Genomic DNA, 27,500 nt, shown 5'->3' on the forward strand with positions numbered 1-27,500 from the left:
CCACAGACGGGAGGAAGAGGAGAAGAGAGGGAAGTCAACAGACGGGAGGAAGAGGAGCAGAGAGGGTAGTCCACAGACGGGAGGAAGAGGAGCAGAGAGGGTAGTCCACAGACGGGAGGAAGAGGAGCAGACACGTTGACGAGTAGAGGGAAGGTGGGAAATAGAAAAAGAGCGAGAGCGAGATAATGACAAGCTCCATCACAGGATCCAGACTCTTTGATTATTCCCTGTTTTTAAAGGTAATTGTTTTATTTAATAGAAGAAGCTGAAAGTGAGCGTTTCATGAATCAGCTCTGGTGAAACGTGGGCGGGTTTAACCTTTAAAACGATGTGGAGGAAATAAAAACAATACAAATGGTGTTTTGTTCTTTTTGTCAGTAGAAATCACTTAATTAAATTGATATGATTTAAAGCGACCGGCTGTGTAATCGACTGATTCAGTCTGAGTCAGAGTTCGAACAGCAGAACAAACCCACAGCATTTTAATCACCGATATCTTCAGATGTGATTTTACTTTTCACTCTCAATAAATATCTCTGTCAGCTGGACTGTGGGTTAAATAATAATCTAATTATTCCAACACGTTACAGGGAAAATCACGGTTTACACATCAAATGATGAAGTTAGATATCTGTGATTCTCCGTCGGGGAAGCTGGTGTGAAAGGAGCAGAGGTGGGAGGAGTCAGCAGATGTGGAGTGGTTGTCCAGAACAGAAACACATCTGCCTACACATCTGCCTTAACGTGTTCGGACCTGAGGGGCAGAATAAAATCTCGCTGACAGAACTCCTACATTTACTAAATCTTTTATTTATCGGCCGGTGAAGCAGGTAGAGACATGAAATAAAACCGTTTGATAGCTTTAACATTTGTCTTTCAGTGGAGACCTTTTGCCTTTGCCCTAAAGTTCATGAGCATTTTATGAAAAACCAATAAATCCAGCAAACTTGCCAAGAACTCCCAGTCTTCTCCTCTCATCTCCGTCTCGGTCGGCAGGAACACCGTCGGGTCTCAATCATCTTCATCGTTGTTTTCATCGTTGGTTTTTATCAATCAAACTCTGCTCTACTCAGCTGTCGTCTGAACGCTTCTATGAATATGTTTTGCAGACTAAGAGTGTTGAAAACTAACTGGATTTATGATTTTCTGGATGAAACTCTGAATAAAAGAGATGGTTTCATGTGGATGGAGCTCTGAGAGGGGAACAGAGGATTTCCAGGTTTGTCCTGAATGGATTTGGCCGCTGACGATCACCCCCGTGGCGAGGGAATTAAAAAAAGAGAGACAGAGCGGGCGGTGTGACACTCCTCCACTCCAGATGAGCAGTCGCTCCCCCCCGAGGCCTGGAGGCGACTGGCTGAGCTTCAGTCTGACTCTCGTCCTCCACCTCCTCCTCCGGCCTCATCTCCCTCCTGCTCTTCTGTTTCCATTCTCTCTTCATTCTCTCCTCTTCCTCCTCTGCTTCCATTTCTTTAACTCCTCGCCTCCTCCTGACCCGGCGCTGTCTGTGCCGCTCCGCTCTCCTCACTGCCAGAATAATAATGCAATGCAGTGCTTCTATATTTGAAATACAACAAAAACGGTCAAATAAGAAGACGTTCTTCATTTTCCTCATCCCTGTCGTTAGACTGGGCTTCATCCTGGACGTCCCACTCTTGTCCTCCTGTGTCCTCGTCTTCTTCCCTCCTCCTGACATCCTTCTTTGTCCGTGCACACTTTTACTTATCCGGTTACGATGCTGTCCATGTCTCAGATGTCTGAAGGCATTAAATCCTCCCTCGTCCCGTCTCCTTCCTCCGAACGTCTGAGGAACGACGTGGTTCTGATCGATCTCATCGGGGAGCGACTCTTTACCTGGATCCACCTGCTCAGAGTGTGAATGATCAACTTCTTCTGAACAGTCGTTACAAGGAGAAATGCATGAACTGCACGAGGTGTGCTCAACTTTAGAATGTGATAAAGTTACTAACGGGGACTTTTCACTGTAGGAAAGTAAAACAAAAGACAATTAACTACTCGCATTTGCTTCTATGAGTTTGTAAGGATTTTTTTGTGTCGTACTTTTTGCTTTACAGCCCTGGAGAGAATGGACAGTGAAGAAAGACGGACGATGTGTCTCCACTTCCTCAGAAATAAAGTCTAAATGTCTCAGCTGTCAATCGTGACATTTAAGCTGCAAGACGCTCTCGTAGGAGACGTGTTCAAGTCTTAACAGAGGACGAGGACAATGCCTGATCAGGTTTAGTTCTTACAACCGTTGCTCCATTCGAACCTTTAGAAAATAGAATATTCTGACGTCTTTTCAGATTCCCAACGAGCTTTGTTTTGGTGAATTGTCCCATTAGTGCCGTGGTTTGGTTTCTGGTTCGACTCGAGCTCCACTGTGCTCGTTTCCCTGCAGCCGCTCACACTGAGCTCCTCCGCTCTTGTTTGTAATCCGATGGCTGGAAGCTGCGGAATTATTTCCAAGCAAATCACCAGCAGCACCATCATCATTATCTCCGTCCTTGTCTCCCGTCATCTTCATCTTCCGTTCACTCTTTCTCTCCGGTCCCGTCCCTCCGACGCTCCTCCAGCTCCGCTTGCCAAACTTCCATCTCACACATTTCCTGTCCTTTCAGTCCGCTCACACGTTCCCTCCTTTCCCCACTTTCTGTGCATCCCCACACTGGGAACGTCTGAACGTGAGCAGCTGCTTGTTCACAGGGATTTGGGCTTTTTCCTGCCGTCATGCAGCCGCTGGTGAGATTTTGTCCTTTGTCTGTCTCAGCTGTCAGGACACACAATGTTTCAGAAAGACTGACTCATGGAGAGGAAGCAAAACAGCTGTAAAATGTGTATTGTCTCATCTGCCTTTTCAAACGTCTCGTTTACAGGACGTCTGTGTTGGCCGTTAAACACTTTACGAGCTGCGGTGTACGACCGTGTGGAGAGTCTTCATATCTCTGAACCACAAAGTCCATCAATCCAGAAGATAATGAACCATATCTATCTATCTATGTATGATTCTTCATCCAGGAGAGATGTGCTGAGCATAAACTTCATAAACTGAAGAGCGCCGCTCGGCACAAGAGCAGCTCCAGTTAATCAACAGCATTTGGAAACGGAGACACAATCCGACAATCATTTAAAACATAGGTGATGATAACGGAAAATCACAAACTGCTTCAAACTCAAACTTACAAGAATAAACCACTGAAAGTCTTTTTCCTGCAATGATGGACAAAGTCTTGTGTCCAAGTTTTAACGTTCACAGGTGAGATTTTCTACACGTGAGTTAACGTTGAAACTACAAATATTTAGTGAACAAGTGTCCAATTAGTTTTGAAACTTAAAAGTAAATAGTCTGAATAAATGCAACACTTTTCTAGTCTTGACAACCATGAAAGGCCGACTGGAGAAGCCAGGAATCGAATCGTTGCTCTTTACAAATACTTGACGACCCGCTCTACCCCCTGACACACAGCTCTTCAGATTTGGAACTTACTCAAACTGAAGCTAAGACTTGGTTCTTCTTAAATGGGATTTAACCAGATGTAAGAATTCACAAAAACAAAGACGTTAACCTGTGAAAAAGGTGGAGATTTATTTCTGTCGGAGCCCTTTTTGTCTCCGTGCTCAGCCCCTCGGGGGTGAAAACCCGCTCACGTGTTACAGGTGTCATTCACGCCGCCGCCGCCACTCGCCCGGAGTCCCAGGGGCCCGGCCGCCTGTCAGCATGACGGACAGCCCTGCTGCTGATTGAGAGCGTCCGGACGGCGGATGGCGACAGCAGGAAATGTTTAGCCGAGTCTAAGATGAACCTCCTCACTTCATTAAAGAGCGCAGGCAGGCGACCTGTGGTAACCATCCATCTGCAGTCGGAGAAGATTCCTCCGACACGCCGTCAATCTCTCACATCTGCACCGGTCGGGTTTCTGCTGTAATTTAGACTTTGTTGTGCCTGGTCTCCGTCACCGCACCTCCTCCGTTCACTCCAGGAGCATTTCACATTTCACTCAAGGGCTTTTTAATACACAGCTCCCTTCGTTCTGCTCGTGGCCGTGAAGGAGTCGAGGAGGCTAGACCTTCAAACATCCTTTAACCGTAGAGTATTCAGTGCATGTTACTTTGAAATAACCGATATAAACACGCTGTAGATCAATTAGTCCCGTCTGTCCTGCAGTTTGTTCCCACATTTCCAACTCTTTACATGTTGTTGACTATTCACTAAACATCCATTCACTCTCACATTCTACACACGTCTTTAGACTGCGTGAGGAAGTTAATGTACCTGAAGAGAACTCATGTCCACACTCCCTCAGCCAAACTAGGATTCAAACCCAGAACCTCCTCACTGTGAGGAGACTAAGTACTAAGTATGAAATAATATCATATACATTAAAATACCTTTGTCTGTCTTTACATTCATGACGAACATAGAAACCCCAGCAGTGTTCTGTCTACAGGACTTGAACGCACCACGATGTTTTGTACGTTACGTTTGGTCGGAGCTGAAACTAGCGACAACGACAATGAAGCCACGACATTTGTTTTCGACTTTATCATCGATACATCCAATAATGAATAATGCAAAGAGCTGCAGCATTAGAGGAACCCTAGAGAAGCAGCAGGTCTCCGCCATGTTTCACCTCTCGTGCGAGGCCAGTGTGACTCAGCTCCGTGGATCTGCTCTGAATGTGGAAGCTTCATTAAAGCCGCCTGTTTACTCTTCCTGCTCGGCTGTTTGCTCGCTCACTCTGCTGCACGTCGGACGCCATCCCCCCCCCCCATGCCCCCCCCTCTCACCTGATCCTGTCGTGCACTCGGTGGGTCTGGTTCCCGTCACTCTGGCAGTTGCCTGCGTATTGCGAGCGGCTGGTGGCCCCCTGGTCCCTCCGCAGAGCCATGGCCCCGTGGGTGAGCACGGAGACGCCTTTGGCAATACGCCTGCGGGATTAGAGACAGAACAATGTGAGACGGAGACACCGGGACACTTTCAAAAAGGTCTTTTCTGACACTGCTAAGGTCCAGTGGGGGGAAAAAACTAAAGTCTGTGTGGAAGAAAGTTTGAATAACTTCTTCTCCACTGACCATGAAAACGCATCAAGGCTCAGACAGAATAACACCGAACTCACAGGAGGAAACGAACCCACTCCTCCAGAACTTAAAGACGACCTCGGACAAATGTAAAAAGAAAACCCAACGTGGCAATTTAAAACTATACGTGACTTCCACAGAATGAGAAGTAATTACATCTTCACTGACTGAGACACTGTGGAATCACACAGCTTCTGTAAATGAGGCTGTTGGGTGGAAGCTCTCGTCTGCACCGGTGAAGAATCCAGACTTACAGTGAAACACAAACAATCCCCACCGGCTCCACACTGGACTCACAAGGTCATTTCCCTCCTAATGGTAAAATACATCGTCTTACTGAGAGTTGGAGAATATGAATTTGATCTACACCCAGTTCAGAACCAGGCAGTTCAGCCGAGAAGCAAGTGGAAGATCTGCGAGTGCAGAGTCACGTTCGGTTCCATCGATATTAGATCCAGATTTAAGAGAGAAGGCTTCTTCTGTACTTGTGGTTTAGTTGAGACTGCGAACTGAGCATTAATATACCTGCAGAGCTCCGAGGCCACGTGCACGTGCATGGATATGAATTATTAGTCAGCTGGTGACCGAGCAGCTGATGAATGAGCCACAGATGATGGAGCACCTGAAACAAGCAGGACTCCAGTTTCTACATTTGTTGATGAATACATATGAGCAGAGGCTGTTTCTTTCTCTCAGGACGATTTAATAATAGATCAAACTTTGATCTGCAGGAAGAGAGAGAGCTGCTTTTTTACTGTGGACGTAAATTCCACTCTGATTTGTCTCTCGCTGCTTTAAAGCAAACACCAAACACTTCAGACATTATTATACATGATGGGGAAATTTACCGCGTGGAATAAACCTTTAAGAGCAACAATATGTTCCCGCAGATACGATTTGTTCTGGTGGGTCTAAAGATCCCAAATTCATAATCAGCAGAGCCTTGTATTCATAATTCAACACATCGGCTCTTCAAACACGCTGCTTCACCAGGACGTGGAGGAGCAGCGACTGGTGAAGAGTCTCTGTTCACTAAACCGAGCCGTCACTGACACCGTCCTCTCGACAGGAAACCACTCATCTTCATGTTCAGGACGAGGAAACAGGATTTCCATGGTTACGGCCGCCAGAGAGGTGATGTTGTCATTGGACTCTGACGTTTAACTGTTAGCAGGACGAAGCAAAAATAACAAAACTGATTTTATAGATTTACTCTGTGGACATGATGTGTTTTTCATGTGATCGTGTTTTCCACTCGTGCACTTGTGGGACACGTCTCTGCCTCCGAAGGTTTGGACGAAGGAAGAACTCATCAGCTCGGTCGTGAGCTAATATCTATAAACAGGTGAACATTTAGTTCCCGTCCAGTTAATGATGATTTATCAGATCTCAATGAGGTGATAAAAGGGCCTTGACCCATCAGACGTACGTGATCCGCCCCTTTAGTTTGATTATGTTTCTGTTTAACAGTAAATTCAATTTGTGTGTTTGCTAACGTCTAATCAAATCTACGACTCTTACGATGAGTTGAGTCGAGGATGACGAGGTTTATTTTCACATGTGCCTCGATGCAGCTGTTGGCTTCGACTCTGCTCCCCTCAGTGGGGGGGGGGGGGAACTACTGGTCCCAGTCGTTCTCTCGTGTCCAGCGAGGCTCGCTGAGGAATCCATCAGCAGCAGCTTTGCATAAAACCCTGCGGCAGCGAGCAACATGCGGCGACTGCGCGGTAATATACCGCGGAGATCACTATTACAATATGTAAATGTGGGAATTTGAGGGACACGGCTGGTGGATCCAATTTTTAAAAAGGCACCGTGAGCTGGTCAATAGTAAACAGTGCACTGGTGCATTCTGGGGATCCTGATCAGCTCGTTAGGTCCGGATGCATCACATGATCGATTCGGTTTCACCTGGTTTATCTCGTGAATTATGCATTACAAAATAAATCCATCAAAACGTACAGATGCAGTTATTTAACACTGGATCAATAATCCTTCATCGTCATTCACCTGCAGCAGCATTTTAAAGCTGCATGATTCATTTATATGAATTCTAATAGAGGACGAAAAGCAGCTCAGTCTAAATGATGCAAAAACAAGTTTCCTTTTGTTTTCTACTTTCTCTTTTCTATGAACATCCTCTCCCACCAGCTTCCTGCAGCATCACGTGACTGAGGCGGATTTAACAGTTAAAGTGGATGAGGAACTGCTCCGCTCACCTGGATTCACTCGCTCGCTCCATTTAGATTTGATTAGATGAGAAATGTAATGATCCCTGCGGTGAAATCAGGTCAACCCTGCAGCAGATAATACATCATGCACAGAGCAGGTGGTCGGGAAGTGTCACTGCGTCTCCGTACGTTAGTGCGCACGTGGAGAGAAGGTGTGTTCTTCCACTGAACCGAGATCAGCGGCTTCAAGGCTCATTCGGGTGAAATCACTATTCATCGGAGAGCAAAGAAAGAAAACTAGAAAATTAGGAATTTCACGATCCGATGTTCTTCTACACTTTGGCTTCAGGCTCTTTCCTGAGTAGTGAAGTTATACGAGACACAATTCAGTGGATGTTAAACACTTCGGCCGACGTCGAGGCGAATGCTTCGGTCACAGAAGGAACGTCATCATTCTGAACCTGCTGCAGAAAGCTGCAGAAGTCCGACACTTCAAACCACCGCACGTCCCGCTCCCCTGCTCGTACCTGCGTGGCTCGTCCCTCCAGCCCTGCGGCCGGATGGCGAACAAGGCCTTGGGCAGCCCCTCCAGGCCCAGGCCGGACAGGGCGGGTCCCACGGCGAACCACATGTGACTGGGCCCGGCCTGACCCGCCGCCAAGGCTGCACGGAAAATCAGCCCGGCCTCCTCCAGGGAACAGTACAGCAGACGCACCTGGAGGACGGGGAACGGAGGGGGAGGAGGGAAACGTGAGGAATTAATTAAGCAATTAAGCAAAAAGGGAGGAAAGGGGGAGGGAGAGAAACACAATGGAAGTGACATGTGAGGATGGATGTGGAGCGAAAGAAGCAAGAAGTGAATTCCCATCCCATGTATCATCCCCCCCCGTTAGGTCCCGTTTGTTCCCGTCATGCCCCCTCCATGCTTTTCCCTCTGCAGTTATGGATGACGTTCATTTACACATCAATACATTTGGCGCAGTTATGCATTAATGCCGTCTCCTATTTATTTATTTGTCCTTACAGAAAGAGCTTGCACTTGAAAAATGGGGCTTCTCGCTCCGCTTACATTTCCCCTTTATACATTATTAAAAGCCGGGAATGGAATGAGGGGAGCGAGATTAAAAGGACAAAGATGGCGTGTGTGTGTGTGTGTGTGTGTGTGTGTGTGTGTGTGTGTGTGTGTGTGTGTGTGTGTGTGTGTGTGTGTGTGCGTGTAGTCGGCGCTGAGGGCACTTCAGATGATTACACAGAGGAAGCACTTGAGGAGCATTTGCGCCACAGTTTTGTGAGACAATTGACGAGGCCATAAAACTGAAATTAGTCAAAACCAAATTGTGAAACACTTTCCCCTCACACTCCAGCAGCAGGCGAGTGGTCGTGTCACACGCTTCACATTCGCCATCGTCACTGGCGTCAGCGAGGCCGGCGAGATGACGGCGATTCCTCCCACTCGGCTGACAGGGGCCGGGATCAGGGTCGGCGTGAAGTGCACACTAACGCTCAATCCCTGTCGATCACGTCCTCGGAGCAGTCGGACTATATCCGTCCCTCTTGACGTGTAGCTCCGGGCATTTCATCAGCCTCAAGTGTCTTCGTCTTCTCTCGTCCTCGGGAGCAGGAGTTCAGAGTTCCCTGCCGTCGGCCCTCTCTGAGAAAGAGCCGCCATTTGTTGTAATTTCACGCCATCGATCACGGCGTTAGTGTCTCGTCTTTCAATCGCTCAAACGTGGGACGTCTCATTTTTGGAAGAAAACATTTCATTCAGATCCGCCTGCGACTTCATTTTTTATCGTGACAGAGCTCAGCCGCATCAATGCACAGATTGAAATGAGCCAAACGGTGAATACACACACACACACACAGACACACACACACACACACACACACACACACACACACACACACACACACACACACAAACACTTGTGCATTTAGACGAGAAGCAGGAATGTATTTAATTAGATTTCATGCCACTGATTACATTTTTAGACCCGGTGTCGGTGTTTTATTTTCACAATGGAAGACTCATTTCCCCCCCGACAGGAAGCTGAATGTTTTTACTTCATGTCTGAGGCTCAGAGAACCGCGATTAAAAGTCAATAAAAAGTCAAGTAATTGCCCGTAACAAAACTTAATGCAATCAACAGCTGTTTAATAACTTTAAGATTTTCTTATAATATTCTTACACGGATTAAACAACTTTTTAAAAAGGGTCGATCGCAGTGAGGAACCAATAAATAACTTCCTCCCCATCAAGCGTTTCAACTTGGACGACTAAAGATGGACGACATGGCGTTTCCCAAACCTTTGATTAGAGGAAGTTACCTTTTTCATAGCCAAGATATTTAACTTCCGTTATATTCATGTAATCATATCTGGGGACGTGAAGAAGTCGGAGCCTGAACCCAAAACTCGAATGTTCTGCTGTCCAGGACGGTTTGAAACACCAGGTGATGAGACTCAGATATGTAGCAGCTGATTCACGGTGTGGTCCGGCGTGATTTGCATTTCATCTGCAGGATCCAGCTGAAACAAGCTGATCCAAACACATCAGAAGCTTTGAGGCTGGATGCTTATGAAAAATGAATGAACGGAATAAAATCCCTGACACCGGGAGTTCCTGTTGCCGCGCTGCTTGATTTGTCGTCCGTTTGTTCTCCTCTAATGATAAAGTTAATTGACTCAGACGTGCAGAAGAAGAGACAACACACCTGCTGACTGGTAAACAGGCGCGTCAGCTGATGTCGGCGCGACGCTAATGGGCAAAGGCAAGCTTTGAAGTGAAATGAATGGCCCCAGCATCACCGCAGCCCCCCCCCCCCCCACTTCTTCTGAGATGCACAACAGAGACGTAGGATCAGTCACTTTGTGTTTGGCTGCAGCAGGAAGGTGTCGGGTCGGTGAGGCCGACGTGTGGAGGGGGACGGCTTTCATTTCGTTAAATAAACACAGATCGTTCAGATTCTGTTTGTTTGTGAGACTCGTGTAAATGTGTGAAGCAGAAGAAAGAGACACGGAGACGTAAAGAAAACCTCCGGGCGGGAAACACTTCTCTTTACACTCACATCACGAGACGGAGACGCATCTAACCAGTGATCCCAACATCAGGAGAGTGGATTTTAGCTTCAACTCCCAGTGCAGGTTTCGTCCAGTCGACAAACACTGGTCAGTGCTCAACCTGCAGCGTCATGTGACCACAGCCACATTGTGAACCCGCTCCCGGTGGAACCTTGTGGATTATGCAGGAGTTGGCACGAAGGCCTAATGGCAGGTTTTCAGAGAGGCCAGTTTCCAGGTGGGAACGACCGCACAGAATAATATAAAAACCAGGCAGTGATACGGTGGAGGAGAATTCACTGGTGCTCGAGCTGCACTCCTGAAAACCTGAGAAACAGCGAGCCAAGGTTTCCTGGTTCACCTTCAGCAAAGGGAGAATAATGAGTCTTCGGTTTGATACTGAAAGAAATTCAAGTGTCAATTATCCCAGCTGTCGATTATGACGTTTCAGCCCAATTTCATATTATCAAATCCAATTAAAGGCAAACTGGTCAGAAACATGAACACGTGAACCTGCGTCGCTACCTTCAAATGACAGAAATCCTCTTTGAGAATCATTTCTTTTGACTTTTAAGTGCGGACCATGTCCCGTCTGCGAACATGGAGGAGGCAGAATGTACGACCTACTGCGGCGAACCACCAGGGGGCTATTGACATCAAGCAGCATTCGGACGTATTTTAATTTTCGGTAGCGGATCAGAGCGATTTGCAGATCGTGTAATGAGTGAGATGTTAACATGAACTTTAAGGACCTGTGCTAATATTTTATTAATATACAAACATAAAAAAATGAGGGAAACATGTCAGTGGAGAAGCTGCGTCCTTGGAGACATTCGGGGAAATTTAATAATAATCCAGGATCCACTGAACATTTCCAGTCCGAGTCGGAGCTCTGACAGAAAATCAATACGTTTGAAAAATCAAGACTTTTATGTTATGAAGGACGTCTGTTACAAAGAGAACAGGCAGAATGAAAATGAATGTGTGGGGGGGGGGGGGGGGGGGGAGTCACAGTGACCCAGGATACTGTCACTAAAGCTGCTTTGACACGTGCACGTCCTCCGGAGAAAAGACGGAGGAAGTGGAGAAAGTCTGTAGAAAGTCGGGAGAAGTCGATGAGAGAACACAGATCCTCTGCTGGAGGGGGGGGTACGTCACTTCCTGTCTGCTGCACCCGGCTGCCCCCCCTCTCACCTGAACAATGACGAGGATCTGATGCTGTCGTGAACGAGTCTGTGCAGAAAACCACAAGTCTGGAGAACTGGATCCGTGGTCATGTCTGAAAACGTCTTTAATATGTTCATCTGCACATCAGAGGGATGATTCACTGCCCCCCCCCGTCCTCTTTCCTTCTTTCTTTCCAACTTTCCCTTCTTTCCTCTTTTCTCATTCCCTGGACGACATTTCGACAAAGGTCACCGACACGTGGAGATTCACAAGGCGAGTCAGAAGTTTGAATAAACAGCTCCAGTGTCAAACAGGGACGGAGGAGATATCGCTCAAAAAGTCGACGGTCGGATTAAAGGAAGTGAAAAGATCCCGTGGCGTCCGCAATCTCCTTCCTCGCCACCGGACACGCGTAAGACCAAGGCGAAGGTCACCTCAGACGATGGGTCGTCGTGGTGTCACCGTCCATTTCCTCTGGACTCTTGTTGTTTCTCCGCAGCGGCTGAACAGCGATGATGCAGAAAAATAGTCTTTTCTGTTTCTAACCTTTCGCGTCGTTAAAGGTTAGAAGGAAGTTTCCCGGCTGTGGAGCAGAGGAAAGTCTGATTCCTGCAGTCGCTCTGAAGCTGGGACTTTAAGGCTGCTCAACAAAACCCAGAATCCATCATTCATCCATTATCTGAACCGCTTGTACCGGCACGGGTGGAGAGGCGGGGTTCACATCACAGGCCCGACTCCTATCTCTCTTACAGCAGGTCATTAATTAGCAGTCAATTAGCAGCTAAACAAAGGTTTGTCAAACACGGGCACATTTAGTTCAAAGGAGGCAGTTGACCCCTTTTGTCTTTTGTCTTTCTTGACCGGTGTAAACATCTCGAAAAGAACAGAAGCTGTGAAGCGTCACTGTCGATGCTGGAGAACCCAGAGAGAAAACCCAGCAAACACGGGAAGAGCACGAAAAGTTGTTTTGCAAAAAAGTATGTTGCAGATAAGTTTCTCTTTCAGTCGGCGACAGGAAGCTAGCTGCGTCTCTCAAGGTGAAACTGGCAGCTGATGGCAGGAGGTCGGAGCAACAATGAAGGAGAGAATTGTTTTTTTTTTTTAAACTACATTCACCATCTGTTACTTCAAGGCTTGTGGAACCTTCACAGATGTCGGTTCAGGAAGTGAACGGCTCATCTCACTGAGCCGTTGGATTTTGCAGTTTCGAGAAAACTGCGATTAAAAGACTTTTGTTTTCACCCCTGGACATTCTGTCACAAATCAACATGTCCCCCCCCCCCCCCCCCCACACTCACCTGGGCTTCATGGTCTTTGAGCAGCCGCTTGGTTCGCGCCCCGCCGGGGTCGTCCGTCACGTTCAGGATCACCACGCTGTTCTTCTCCCAGCCGATGAACGAGCCGTCCGTCATGCCCTCCACCATGGCCAGGAAGTCCTCGTAGCCATGGTGACGGGTGGTCACCACGGAGAAGGCGGTCCAGTCGTACTCCTCCAGCACCTCGAAGATGACCTCCAGCTGCAGCGCGGTGGAGCAGGTGAACTGGAGGTAGATGGAGCCGGTCTCCTGAAAGAGACGAGCGCAGAGGGAGGAGGAGACAGCTTCAAAATATGGACAAAGAACAGAACCTTCAAAATAAAACCCAAGTTGAAGTCAGGCATATCGTTGCTTTAAGGTGATTAAAGAATCCAGGTAAACTCTGGTCTCCAGCAGTTACACAGGTTCATTAAACACTTCACTTCTCTCACCTAACCTTGGTCTGTGTGAAGAAGAGAAAACACAGACTAGAGCAGCACGTCTCTGTTTGGTGAAGATTGAGCCAATTACCTGATTATCGTGTGATATCACGGTGGATCACTCACAACCCATCGTTTTATTGTGTTAATGGTCTGTGCGTGTGGGGAATACACTGAACTGCCAACTACACAAAAGGTGACGTTACTATTCAAACTGTTGTTGTGCTGTTGCTAAGGGACTGTGTAGTGATCCCGCTGGTTACGTGTATGCTCGAGTACAAAGACGTTAATATTAGCACATGAACATGTTCTTAGTGTTCATGCGATGATGTACGATAACATATGATAGGATGTGTTCAGAGCTTTTGTGTTTACATTTAACTCTTCGGCCGCATTAAATATGAACAATAGTGTGTGTCCACGAATCTGAACCATCACCTGAACCAATCGTCTTCTCAGCTTTGCACCAGTTTACTGTTCTAACCGAACGCGACACAGATGTAACGTTGTTGACCGAAATAACAGGACCAGGAAATATCCTTGTTTAGAAATGAAAAATGTTCTACCAGAGATTAATTTGTTGCATGAATCCACACTGACCTCACGCTCACTTTATTCCTCTTGCACCAGTTCCTGCAGCAGAGCTGAACACTGCTGTTTGCTCACTGCTTGTTTCATCAGTTCTCACTCAGAGATCCTGGACTGTGGGACGGACACTGTTCATCTCACTGATCTGTGAAATACAATCAGCTGATTCTTCAGCTCCGAACACAGCGTCTGTGGAGAAGGACCTCGGTGTCTGAGTGAGACTTTCTGTGCCCGTGAAAGACAAACCAAAGTCCTTCCTCTCTGCTGCTCCAGTCACATTGAATCTGAACAGATGAGCTGCCTGAAAGACGACTTCATTTCTATTGGCTTCTCCTCCATTGTGCTTTTCTTAAAACCTGAACAGAGGATCAGGACGGAAGAATCCATAAAGGTGAAGAGTTGGAGAGAACGTGAGCTGACAAACGGAGACAGAGCCGACGTCCAGATCTCCGTGTCCTGTTCTCACACCGTCCAGAGTTTAGAGCCGGGTTAGATGTTTACCATGAATTATTCAGCTCATTCTGAACATAACACGTATTCAAATGAACTGACTCTGGATCTGTGGAACGATCAAAGACGAGGCTCGGCGGGACTCTCCTCAGGTTACGCTGCACTCGACTGGGTCAGATATCAAACCAGCATCGGGCCCCAGTTACATTGTGAGCTTGTCTGTTTTTCTTCTCCCAGCTGAGAGCGGAGCGTGTAGCATGAGACGTGAGACAAAATGTTCGTTCCCCCTTCGGAGGCTGGAGCTAAAAAGGAAAATACTCCACTTGTCACGTGAGCACTGAACAGAAACCGTGAGCGTCCCAAGTCACGGCTCTAGAAGCAGCGTTGACACGAGGTTGATTGATTCTTGGCGAGTATCAGGAAACAAGCACGACTCTGTTTCCCAAAGGCAATTAAGAGCTGATTAGAGTTTAGTTGTACAAATACTTCTCAACTACTCTGGAAGCTGAAGTGCTTGTTTGCAAACCCCAACAGGGCGGGTCAAAGGAGCGGAGCTTTTCCAGCTAGCTCATTCAATCACAGCAAGAGACGCTAAATTCTCTGCTAGCTGTCTTTCATAATTCAAACTAACCTGGAGCTCGTTATATATTCACAACGTTAATGTGTCCGAATTCTGAAGCAGAGTCAGCGGGACAACTTTACTGAGGAAGCTCAGCTAAGAACCTGACAGCAGGGATCACAGTGGCAGGACTGGAAGAAGCCACGGCCCACGGAATGGAACCAGTGCTGGGACCAACATGTATCTGAGCGTCCTGGGTTCATCTAACAGGATATGACGGTAAACAACTGCTTCATGGCCACGTTACGGCAACTCTCAGAGGACATTAGGTCTCAAATACAGGAACCAGGCATTAAAACTGTGTAGTTATACAGAAATTATACTGAAAAGACAGTATGCTGTGTATTAGTTCAGCTAACTGTCACATATAGTCCGTCCAAGTCAAGCTTAAGTTAAGATAAGATGTTGTTGATCCACAGGAGAGAAACTACTTTAAATAAACTTTGGACGGACGAGTGCTGGTTAGAAGTATATTTGTTTAGTTAAAGGTTTGTTGGATAGTCAAGTTGAAAGATAGCAAACTGCTTTTATGACCAAGAGGAAAAGAATATGTATATATTTTTATATGGCCCAAGAGCAGCTCGACGTCTTTACAGAACAAATGTATATTATACTTATATTTACGTGTAAAACTCTACTTTATTCTGTTTATTGTCGAGTCAGGATTAACAGAGCTGTAATGAAATGTCATCAAATGGACTTCCCTGAGTCTAACGAGTGCAAACGCAGCTCTGCTCCTCGCGCCGCTTGAACTCAGACGCCCCACAAACACAGCTGCCGGTGAGGACGGCGTGTTCTGGTGCTGACGTCTCACAGTGCGTTAAATCAACTGATACCACAGCTGATGTTACAGTCGTGTAGAATTACAATAACCTCATTGTACTGTCAAGAAGATCCACTTAAAACTAATTATTAAATATCTCCCCTGTCAGCGCTAAACTGCTTTTGTTAGCCTGATGTACTTATCGCTGTCCGTCAGTGACACATCACCATTCGTCACACACAAATGAGCCAGTTGGAGAGAAGACACCCGATAATTTAGTCTGCAGCGATGAGCGGGGGGGGGGGGGGGGAACCATAACAAACAAGGTGACGCAGCAGAAACACGAGGCCCAAAAGACTAAAACAAGCAAAACACACGAGGATTTCGTCATGAAACCTCTTGTTTTAGTTGTGATATCTACGGATTCTCTCACAACGCACAATGAAAGCTGATCCTCTGAGTTTAGCCGCACTGAGCAAACTATAACTGCTTCATAATGTTTTGTGGAATGTTTATAATTCTGAAAGAAAGAGCCGTATCCTGGCCGGGGCCTCGAAGTGTGGAACGGATCAGATTCTTCACTCGGCTCCATTTTCTGCTATCACAGCCACGAGACGCCGACTCTGTCACATCCCTAATACTCGGGGGTCAGGGGAATATAAATGAGCTGAGATGCACATCTCTGTGAAGAGTGCCATCAGCGCTCGCTGCTTTGGGGTTGTTTTACGGCCGGCGACTTTCTGCTTCGGTCTCAGTGCGCTCATCAAACCTGGTTTCCTCAGCAGGCAGCTTGCTTTCGGCAAGAAAGCTGCGATAAACCCTCCGTGCACTTCCTTCCCACTCACAAAGTTAGAGGAGCACTTTGCAGCTAATGTGGCCGACAGGAGTGAGATGAGGCCGAAACGGGAAAACTTCAGAGTCACAGGAAGCACGAGGCTGAAAACAACTGCAAACTGCGCCGGTTGGTTAAATACGTTGATATAAAGCTAATGTTGTGTTTACAGCAGTGATGCTTTAATTTTGTCGGAGATATTCAACACAGAAAAGTCTGTTTACTGCTTGGAATTACAAATCAAGTCAAAATATATGAATATTGAATATTTAGAATAGAATTAATCTCTAAATTAATCTCTAAATACTGAGACAGAAGTAAATCAATGCCCAGTTTAAGTGATTTAAATCATAATCTAATTTATGCCATATCATATCCCATAATGACCCGCAGCATCATCAGCAGCTGCATCGTAAACATTTCAGTTATTTAAATCTAAATGAAAGGAAGCCCAGGTTTGTGTAAAGGTGAAGAGGTCGTTCTTCACTCATTGTATCTCTCAGTCTGCCCACCCCCCACCCCCCCCCCCCCGCACAGACGGCTTCTCCCTCGCTCCAAATGAAATAAAAAATGATGATGCAACGTTAAGTAACGCGTTTCTACCTGTGGCTCTCGTCCCAGGCTGGCCCCTCCCCCTACAGCGACCACGGGAACCCCCGTCTGGGCGGAGACAAACTCCAGCATGGGGGCCAGAGGGGCCCGGTTGGGCGGCGGCGGTCGCTCCTCCTCGAACACCAGACCCTGGACGTGGGACAAAAGGTGGCACATTGAAACCAGTCACATCACAGAGGACATTACATCATCTTCACTGAGACGCTGTTGCATAAGCTCCTCATCAGGTTTTTATTCATCAAGGCTGCGTTTCTTTTATTCTCGCGCACGAAGCCTGGAGAACAAATTAGAGGCAGGGTGGAATTCACTGGAACAATGAGTTCATGTGCTGTTCACAGTCTGCAGGTCGACGCCTCACATTCCAGCGACGACTTTTCTGTTCCAGCAAATATCATGAGTGCTGAAGAAGCCAGACATTTCCAAAGCATTTTAAAGGTTTAATGAAATAACTAAAACAACTTCTGGAGGCTTTTTTTCTTCGCTGCTCTGCCTGGCGATCAATGCACAGAGAGATAACATCTGAATTAAGCCCCTGCAGTGGCCTGGCATCCTGTCAGGAGGAGAGTGTGTGTTGTTCCTGCACAGCTTAAGTTGCTTCACACCACAGAAACAACAGATAAGCTCCTGGCTTACGGGCCAGCCGGGCTCCAGCCGGGCTCCAGCCGGGCTCCAGCCGGGCTCCAGCCGGGCTCCAGCCGGGCTCCAGCCGGGCTCAGTCACAGGTGCGGCTGGTGCATTACATGCTGATGCAAAAAATCAATGTTCTGCAGAAATGTTCAGGGCCACCATGTTCTTCTGTTTGTGCTGGATTTCATGAAAAAGTTAAACCTCGACATCGCTTATGAATTCAGGTAAATGGATGATTGACATCACTCCATGTAATGAAAGGAAGGGGGGGGGGGGGGGGGGCTGCAGTGATTGGCGGCCGGCTTGATGACTTAATGCTTGTTTTCTTGTAGAGATTCAAGGAAGCAAATTGAAGCTAAGTGCAGCTGACGGCTCAATTCTCACAGGGAAGCATCTGATATGCAAACAGACGCGACCTGGAAATAAGATAACAAACGATACTGGAAAGAGTTAAAACCTGATTTGATTGGAGACGTTTATAACAAGTTCCTTTTTACTGTTACTGGACAAGAGAGGAACAGATACATGGAAATCTACAGATGAATGAGTGAAGAGATGAATGAAGGATGTAGTGTAGATTATTACCTGCATCAGTATGAACCCAGCTCTCAGAGGGGGGGGGGGGGGAGGTGAAAGACTCAGCTCCGGATTAGAGTCATACTATGAATGAATGAGGGATTTAATGGTTAAACAAACAAACTCCACAATGAACAAGGAATGAATGAATGAACAGTGTTTGTGATCTTTGAAGGAGAGTGTGTTTTGTTTCTGTGAGATACAGAGACGACTCGGTGCAGAGGTTGAGACATTGAGTGAGTTCAGGGATCAACTGAAGCATCGTCAGACTCCTGCACAGAATCATGTGTGAGCAGTTATTCAAACTGCATCAGGTGAGTTCACTGACCGTCTAAGAGACTGATTGACGCTGTGTGAACAGTTTCTAATGAGTCATCGGGGGTGTTTCTAGACCTTCTCCAAAAAAAGCCCCTTGCACAGAATCTACTTAGTTACTCTGCATGAGAAAGATTCTCCTCTGCTGCCCAACGAGCCTCAGCCTGAACTTCTGGAGTCAGAGGAGCCGCGTGAAATCAAACGTCTGAATCAGTCGAACCAGACGTTACACAGACTTTACTCTGATACAGCTCAAAGTCTGTGTAACGTCCAGATGAGCTGATGTCAAAACACATCAGATTGGGACATTGTTGGATGTGTGTGTAACTGCAGTGGCGTGGTGTGTGTGTGTGTGTGTGTGTACCTGCAGTGGTGATGTGTGATGTGTGTGTACCTGCAGTGGCGTGGTGTGTGTGTGTGTGTGTACCTGCAGTGGCGTGGTGTGTGTGTGTACATGCAGTGGCGTGGTGTGTGTGTACCTGCAGTGGCGTGGTGTGTGTGTACCTGCAGTGGCGTGGTGTGTGTGATGTGTGTGTACATGCAGTGGCGTGGTGTGTGTGTACCTGCAGTGGCGTGGTGTGTGTGATGTGTGTGTACCTGCAGTGGCGTGGTGTGTGTGTACCTGCAGTGGCGTGGTGTGTGTGATGTGTGTGTACCTGCAGTGGCGTGGTGTGTGTGTGTGTGTGTACCTGCAGTGGCGTGGTGTGTGTGTGTGTGTGTGTGTGTACCTGCAGTGGCGTGGTGTGTGATGTGTGTGTACCTGCAGTGGCGTGGTGTGTGTGTGTACCTGCAGTGGCGTGGTGTGTGTGTGTACCTGCAGTGGCGTGGTGTGTGTGTGTGTACCTGCAGTGGCGTGGTGTGTGTGTGTGTACATGCAGTAGTGATGTGTGTGTGTGTGTACCTGCAGTGGCGTGGTGGCCAGCAGCTCACACAGCTGCAGCAGCAGGCTGCCCGGGCTGCTCTCGTTCACGGCCAGGTAGATGACGTTGGCCTGACCCGATGGCGTCATCACCGTCTCCCCCACCAGAGCCGCCAGCGACAGGGATGACAGGGAGGAGGAATACGAGGCCATCGCAGCCACTCCTGTCAACGAAGCTGTATCCGTTACTCCCCTTCCTCCTCCCCCTCCCACCCCTCCTCCTCCTCCTCCTCCTCCTCCTCCTCCCGGACCGTTCCCCAGACCGGGTCCCAGCCCCGGCCCCGGCTCGACGACCCCCGTGCCTCCCACCACCGCCGTCTCCGGGAGCAGGGAGGAGCCCGAGTGGACCACGGCGATGTTGACACCACCCGAGTCCCTCTCTCTCTCCCGGGGCCGGAGCAGCAGGGGGGGCGAGGGGCGTGCGGGCCCCGTGCAGGCCAGGACAGCCAATAGCAGTGAGAGGGCAGGCCTTGGGGCCACCATGGGGTAAGGGCAGGACCAGTGGCAGCTGTCGGATGGGGTCTGACAGGTACGACCAGGTGAGGGTTCAGGGATTCGGGGACAGCGGGTGACGTCTGTGGGGGGGGAGAAGGGAGGACAGGTGGAGGGAGGGTCACAGTGCTTCACCTGATGAAGAGAGGAGACCCTGGAGGAGACAGAGAGGAGAAACATCGTTAAGTTCCACATCATCTACAGGAGTACTATCTGGAGTGGGCCCGTTGATTCAGGTGCTGCTACGACGCAATACACAATGTGAGGAAACGACACATGATCCTCGTGTTTACTGCTCCTGCAAATCTGCAAATAGGCAAAAGGATTTGATCTGAGCCGACGCTGCAGACGCTTAACGCTGTTTGCGTCCCTGTTAATGAAAACCTGCTGACATTGGGGATTAAACAGGACAACAGCAAAAGATCCCAGATAAGGATTTGTCACCGTGCAGATCCCAAACTGCGGAGTGATTATCGTTTATCACTAAACACAACCGGCGAATCAAAATGAGGATTAGTGCTTTAAATACGTGGATCATATTGTGAAAACAAGACGGGAAGATGTTGACGTTTTTCACCGTGCACCAGCAAACTATGAAAGATCTAAACTAAGAGTGTTACTGTAGCACAATGATGAATGTCCACGTGTTTGTACAAAGCAGTAAAGTGCTCCCTACTGTCACTCGGGGGGGGGGGGCACTTTCTGCACTTAACGATTCCTTGTACAATAAATATCTACACAAACCAAAGCTACAACATGTAGCACAGACTGTAGCACCACTAATGTGCTGCAGGATTCCAACGCAGCGAAGGGAAGCAGTTTGCAGGTCAGAACATTTCCTCTAGAGTTTTCAAATCTAACAAATGTATGTTTTTCCCACAATGCAGCACAGACTGAGGTCTGAGCTGCAGCATGCGTGGACGAGCCCAGAGGAGGAGGCGAGAGCAGGAGGGAACGAGTGGCCGAGAACAGGCGGAGCAAGGAGGCAGAGAAAGACCTGCAGGTGCTGGAGGGGTAGAAGATGAAGGGAGGGAGGGAGGTCTAGATAGACGAGTGCAGATCCAAGTGGGAGGACAGATGCGGTTTGTGTGTGAGGGAGAATAAAACCGTGCAAAATGAGATCTGCATATGCATGAGAACAGAAAAGAGAAAGAGGAGTGGGTGGGAGGAATAAACAATACATAGGATTCACATTCATCTGCATAAAAGTTCAACTGCCCCCGATTTGGAAAGAGCTTGTTTTCTGACGTCTGTGCAACGTACATGCAGAGGATGAAATGTTTCATAAGAGTTAACACGACTTCATGTACTTTGAGCTGTAAGTGATCTGTGTGATAACAGATTATAAACATCACAGTCGTGACACTTACAGTCGCTTTCAGTATAAATGTCTGACTGTTATTTGAAGGTTTACGTCCTGCTCTCTGGATCTGGGTCATAAAAATCCTCCTTGTCGAGTTCCTCATTAACCGGGCATCATATTTGTGTTGTGGCCTGGAGGTTTACACACACTCACACATGTGGGAGCTGCTGGGGGTTCAACCTCTGGGGAGTCAGCACAGAGGCTGGAGGAGTGAGGAAGTGCTTTGTCACTCAGACTTAGTGTTACAGTAATAACACTGTGTTCAACTGGACTGAAGATATTCAGAAACAAACACAGGCTAATGATGTGTTATTAGTGTCCCTGAGCAAGGCACTAAAGCCCTTTTCTCCCGAATGTGAGACTGTGCAGCCTGACGACATATAATTCATCTTCAGGACTTTTTACAAATGTATGTTTTAGTTGGTGGTTGCCTTAGTTACCATATTAAGTGGTCACTGAAATTGTATTTGAACTACATACATCAAAGATTTAACACACACACAAGTAGCAGTGTAGATTGTGTTGGGACAACAAGACAACACATGCATGCAGTCAACGTGAGAGATAATAAAAGTTAAATAAAATATCACACAGTTAAAAACAACCTAATATCAAAGTGCTATGATCAGCAGATTCAGTCCAGCAGTCACTGCATGGATCGTACTGAAGAGTCAGTGTAAAGTAAAGTGACTTTACTAAGGGCTGTGGGTTCTTTGGTCTGGTGGTTGCAGTGTGTAATGACCGGTAGCGCCCCCCTGAGGGCAGAAGGTCAAACACGAATCACACAGCCGGTGATTGTAAAGCATGAATGAAAACAGCTGATGCGAGCTTGACTCTGCCCGAACTAACAAAGAGCTGCGTGTGTGAGTTTCTGTGTCAACTCACAATGTTTCCGGTTTGTAAGAAAAACCAAACGGCGACGCCGAGAGAAAGTGTTTAATTCAGCCGACCGAGGAAAACTAACCAGGAAACAGCACCGATCAAGATCAAAGGACGAGGAAATCAATGGCAACAGGTGAGACACGTCAGTGCAGGAGCAGGAAATCACAGGAACAGGAAACAAAGACAGGAAGAGACACACAACCTAAGTTACTTCAAAGTAAACAGGAAACAACGAAGTCAAAGTGCAAACAACGGAGATATCAACAAAAAACAATCTCAAGGAAATCACTAAAGTCTTTAAATACAAAACAAGTCCAAGCATCTAAAGATACTAAACAACCAAACCAGACCAAAGTCCTGATGTCAAATCAGATCCAACGTTCAGAACAGAGGCAGAATCCGGACAGAGACACGTTGTGTGTTAGAAAAGATTCAGCAGAGAATTAGAATAAGCACCAATAAATAACTTTATCTAAATGCAACGTTCACACGCACACTAGGGGGAGTTGAGATATTTGATCTGAATAACTCTTTAATTAGTCGTCCCATACAAGCTCCATCGTCTGAATCTGTCATTGTTTTGTTTTGTATTTCGTCTAATTCAGAAACATTTTAGACTGAGACTGTGTAAAGAGCCACGTGTTTGAGACAGAGGCTGAAGGGAGGAGCTGCAGCGATGGAGCGTGAGGATGGAGCATGATGTGTTCCCTGAACATTGAAGCATGAAAACATTCTAAAGTAATAACACAAAGCTTTAGTTGATTACAAAAGAAAGAAAAGAGACACGTCCAGAAAACCACACAGGGGAGAAAAGCTTTTGATTTTCATCCTCACATCTTTCTGTGATATGTCTGGAATGAAATGTTTTGGTTTTTGGTTGTGAATCATGTGATTTAGAGGCAGACGTCCTGGACGCACTTTATCTAAAACTATATCCTGTGCTCCTCATAACAGAAGTTCCATCAGAACACGATGAAGAATCCTCAGACACATCCTGAGCTGCAGGTCTCAGATTCTCACCCTCTTCATATTGAACACGCACGATGAGAAGGATGCATGATGAGAAGGATGCACAATGAGAAGGATGCACCATGAGAAGGATGCACGATGAGAAGGATGCACCATGAGAAGGATGCACCATGAGAAGGATGCACGATGAGAAGGATGCACGATGAGAAGGATGCACGATGAGAAGGATGCACGATGAGAAGGATGCACCATGAGAAGGATGCACGATGAGAAGGATGCACGATGAGAAGGATGCACGATGAGAAGGATGCACGATGAGAAGGATGCACGATGAGAAGGATGCACGATGAGAAGGATGCACCATGAGAAGGATGCACGATGAGAAGGATGCACCATGAGAAGGATGCACGATGAGAAGGATGCACGATGAGAAGGATGCACCATGAGAAGGATGCACCATGAGAAGGATGCACAATGAGAAGGATGCACCATGAGAAGGATGCACCATGAGAAGGATGCACCATGAGAAGGATGCTCAATGAGAAGGATGCACCATGAGAAGGATGCACGATGAGAAGGATGCACGATGAGAAGGATGCTCAATGAGAAGGATGCTCAATGAGAAGGATGCACAATGAGAAGGATGCACCATGAGAAGGATGCTCAATGAGAAGGATGCACCATGAGAAGGATGCACAATGAGAAGGATGCACCATGAGAAGGATGCACAATGAGAAGGATGCACCATGAGAAGGATGCACCATGAGAAGGATGCACAATGAGAAGGATGCACAATGAGAAGGATGCACAATGAGAAGGATGCACCATGAGAAGGATGCACAATGAGAAGGATGCTCAATGAGAAGGATGCACCATGAGAAGGATGCACAATGAGAAGGATGCTCAATGAGAAGGATGCACGATGAGAAGGATGCACGATGAGAAGGATGCACGATGAGAAGGATGCACGATGAGAAGGATGCACGATGAGAAGGATGCACGATGAGAACGATGCTCAATGAGAAGGATGCACCATGAGAAGGATGCTCAATGAGAAGGATGCACGATGAGAAGGATGCACAATGAGAAGGATGCACAATGAGAAGGATGCACAATGAGAAGGATGCACGATGAGAAGGATGCACAATGAGAAGGATGCACGATGAGAAGGATGCACGATGAGAAGGATGCACGATGAGAACGATGCTCAATGAGAAGGATGCACAATGAGAAGGATGCTCAATGAGAAGGATGCACGATGAGAAGGATGCACGATGAGAACGATGCACCATGAGAAGGATGCACGATGAGAAGGATGCTCAATGAGAACGATGCACGATGAGGAGGATGCACGATGAGAAGGATGCTCAATGAGAAGGATGCACAATGAGAAGGATGCACAATGAGAAGGATGCACGATGAGAAGGATGCACAATGAGAAGGATGCACAATGAGAAGGATGCACAATGAGCTCTCTGAAGCTGTAATTTATTTCCATGATCTCCGATTCTGCCGTCCACACCACTGACGGTGTTTCACAGGATTCCGGTCGGGCTTCAGGAGCAGACGCCCCAATTTGTCTCCCGGAGCAGAATTGTGTCTCACCGCGTTATCGTCACCCCCCCCCCCGCAGATTTAAAACCCTGAGCAGAAAACAACAAAGACGTTTCCACACCTTTCCTGGACGACGCAGAAAAGACCATTTGAGGAAGCTGATGAAAGCACTAAGTGGGCCGAGGTTATCTGAGGGGAGAGTGTGGACGTCCACAGAGAAAAGCAAAACACTAATTAACTTCTTGGACGTATTGAACACGTCCAGCAGATGGGATTTGACAGTTTAAAACGGTCCGAGGATGTTGAAGACACAACTGGGACTTTTCTGCTCTCGCTCCTCAGACATCTTAGATCCGGCGGTGCAGTGATGAAGTGATCAGTTAACGTGTCTGTGCAGTGGAAGACGTGATCGATATACAATATACTGTAGGAAAGCTGCTTTCAGACACAACGGATAATCTCCTGACATTTTCCAGAGGGGCTGAATGTGAGAAATGTTTGAGCGAGAAACTCTGGACTTTCTCTGGAGTATCTCCGGCCCCGAGTCAAAACCCTGGAGGAAGTCAGGACAGCAGGAGATCCTCCGCAGGATTCACCACGAGCGAGCGGGTGTGTTAAAGACGTTTCTAACACGCGACGAGATTTATGTGTTGCTATAAACGCGTCTGAGTGGAGTTCATGTCTGAAAACAGCTCCAGACGAGGACCTGTAGGACAAGGTTATTTCCAGGTCCCTTTAAAGGAGACACATTCAGGTTGATCATCTTAATTAGTGTTGTTAATAGACAAGGTTCAAATGAAAACACGTCACTTTTCCTCGAAACCTCATGTGAAAAACACTCCCACGTCTCCTTTCAGGTCGTTTCCCTGATGCTGATCCTGATAACAAAGAGGCCTCTCCTCATTCAGCTCAACATACTGGATTGTTCTATTCAGGAAAACAGACGTGAACACTTCAGACGGCAGGGAAACAACATCTCTGTCGCTGCAACACACAAACCAGACATCACCACACAACATGGAGCCTGCAGCGGGTTCAGCTGGAGATACAGGGAGAGAGAGAGAGAGAGAGAGAGAGAGAGAGAGAGAGAGAGAGAGAGAGAGAGAGAGAGAGAGAGAGAGAGAGAGAGAGAGAGACAGAGAGAGAGAGAGAGAGAGAGAGAGAGACAGAGAGAGAGAGAGAGACAGAGAGAGAGAGAGAGAGAGAGAGAGAGAGAGAGAGACAGAGAGAGAGAGAGAGACAGAGAGAGAGAGAGAGAGAGAGAGATAGATAGATGATAGATAGATAGATAGAGAGAGAAAGATGGAGATAAAAAGATAGAGGGATAGCTATAGAGATAAATAGATAAAGAAAGAGATAAAGAGACTGATAGAAATAGATAGATAGATAGATAGATAGATAGATAGATAGATAGATAGATAGAGGAATAGAGGAATAGAGGGATATATATAGCGATAGATAAAGATAAATAGATGATAGATAGATAAACTATAAATCATTAACACTGAGCTTCAGGGTTCTAACTTGGCACCGGGACAAAATCATGAACTCACCCAAATAAGAAGATTGTAATATTTTGCGAGGACAGATCAAATCTGAGCGGCTGAAGGGTGAACATCAACCCGGCATCATACCTGTGATGCCCCCGCTCAGCCTCCACACCAGCCCCTGGTCATGTGGTTGGCCTTGGCCCTGGTGTGTGACGCTCAGCAGCCGTGGACACACAGAGAACGTGAAGCCGTCTGCGGAGCACCGGCTGCCAACCGGCCGAGCCAGACAGCTGCTCGGACCCCGGCCTGGTCTCAGCCCTCCGCCGCCGGACGTCCACTTAGAGGAAACAGTAAATCCTGCCACCTCCACCGTGCAGATGTTATTTAAACATCTGCTTGCTCGCTGTTGGACGGACGTATAGATCACACACCCGAGTCAGGAAGCTCGTCTGGGCTCAGCCTCATTATCCTTTTTTATTAGCCTGCACATTTCCCACAAACAGGGGGAGTATAGAGTTTGCAAAATAAAACATGATATTGTCAGTTTCATTACGGGTGATAAAGGTTCCTCGTTATCGTTTTCCCAATCTCAAATGCCTCCTACTTGTTGTGTGTGAAATCTGCACTGACCCATTTTCCCTTCACCGTCATTACAACCTCATCTCGCTGTACAGTGCGTTATCAGTGTGATCTTTCCAGGGGGATGAGATTAGCTTCTCCCGATCGATTCAAGTCAACACGTGAGTCACAGCGTGTTCGTGTCGCTTCGTGCAGCGAGAGCAGCGCAACTGCAGAAGATAGTTTCTCCCTCTCAGATCGTTTCCTCTGCGGCGTCAGACACCGACTCAGAGGGGGGGGTGGGTGTTCTCATCTGATAAAGTTGTGAGGAGTGAAGATGAAGGTTATCGCCACCGAGCTAAACAACATATGTACGCGCCATTCTCCGAGAATCACAGAAGAGATATTTATCTTTTTTAATTCCAACAACAGGCTAATATGAAATATGACCCTCAACGTGTACTGGTACAATCTCCACGGACATTAAAGTACTTTGTCAATTGGTGACCGTGTTGTTTGTGAGTAGGACTTTTACTTTTTATTCAAAAGGTGAAGCCAATACTTTCGGAGACACGAAGAGGAAACTTCAAGATGGCCGACCTTTCTGCAGAGTGGATGTGCAACACACAGCTTCTTCTTCCTTGGACTTCGTATCGTTCAGTACAGTTTTTTTGCAGCC

General features: G+C 47.2%; 1 protein-coding gene across 1 annotated transcript in view; it reads right to left on the bottom strand.

Moving 5' to 3' along the window:
* Window positions 1–27,500, bottom strand: part of grin2da (glutamate receptor, ionotropic, N-methyl D-aspartate 2D, a) — a 148,168-nt gene that overhangs the window by 65,612 nt on the left and 55,056 nt on the right. The window contains exons 2-6 of the mRNA XM_034600809.1: window positions 19,496–20,159; window positions 17,068–17,205; window positions 12,776–13,042; window positions 7,778–7,965; window positions 4,789–4,929 (exon numbers count right to left, since the gene is read on the bottom strand). Of these exons, the coding sequence (XP_034456700.1) occupies window positions 4,789–4,929; window positions 7,778–7,965; window positions 12,776–13,042; window positions 17,068–17,205; window positions 19,496–19,996 (1,235 nt within the window). The 5' untranslated portion in view covers window positions 19,997–20,159. The remainder of the gene's footprint in view (window positions 1–4,788; window positions 4,930–7,777; window positions 7,966–12,775; window positions 13,043–17,067; window positions 17,206–19,495; window positions 20,160–27,500) is intronic.

Source organism: Hippoglossus hippoglossus, chromosome 11 (genome assembly GCF_009819705.1).
Source record: "Hippoglossus hippoglossus isolate fHipHip1 chromosome 11, fHipHip1.pri, whole genome shotgun sequence".
Classification (NCBI taxonomy): domain Eukaryota; kingdom Metazoa; phylum Chordata; class Actinopteri; order Pleuronectiformes; family Pleuronectidae; genus Hippoglossus; species Hippoglossus hippoglossus.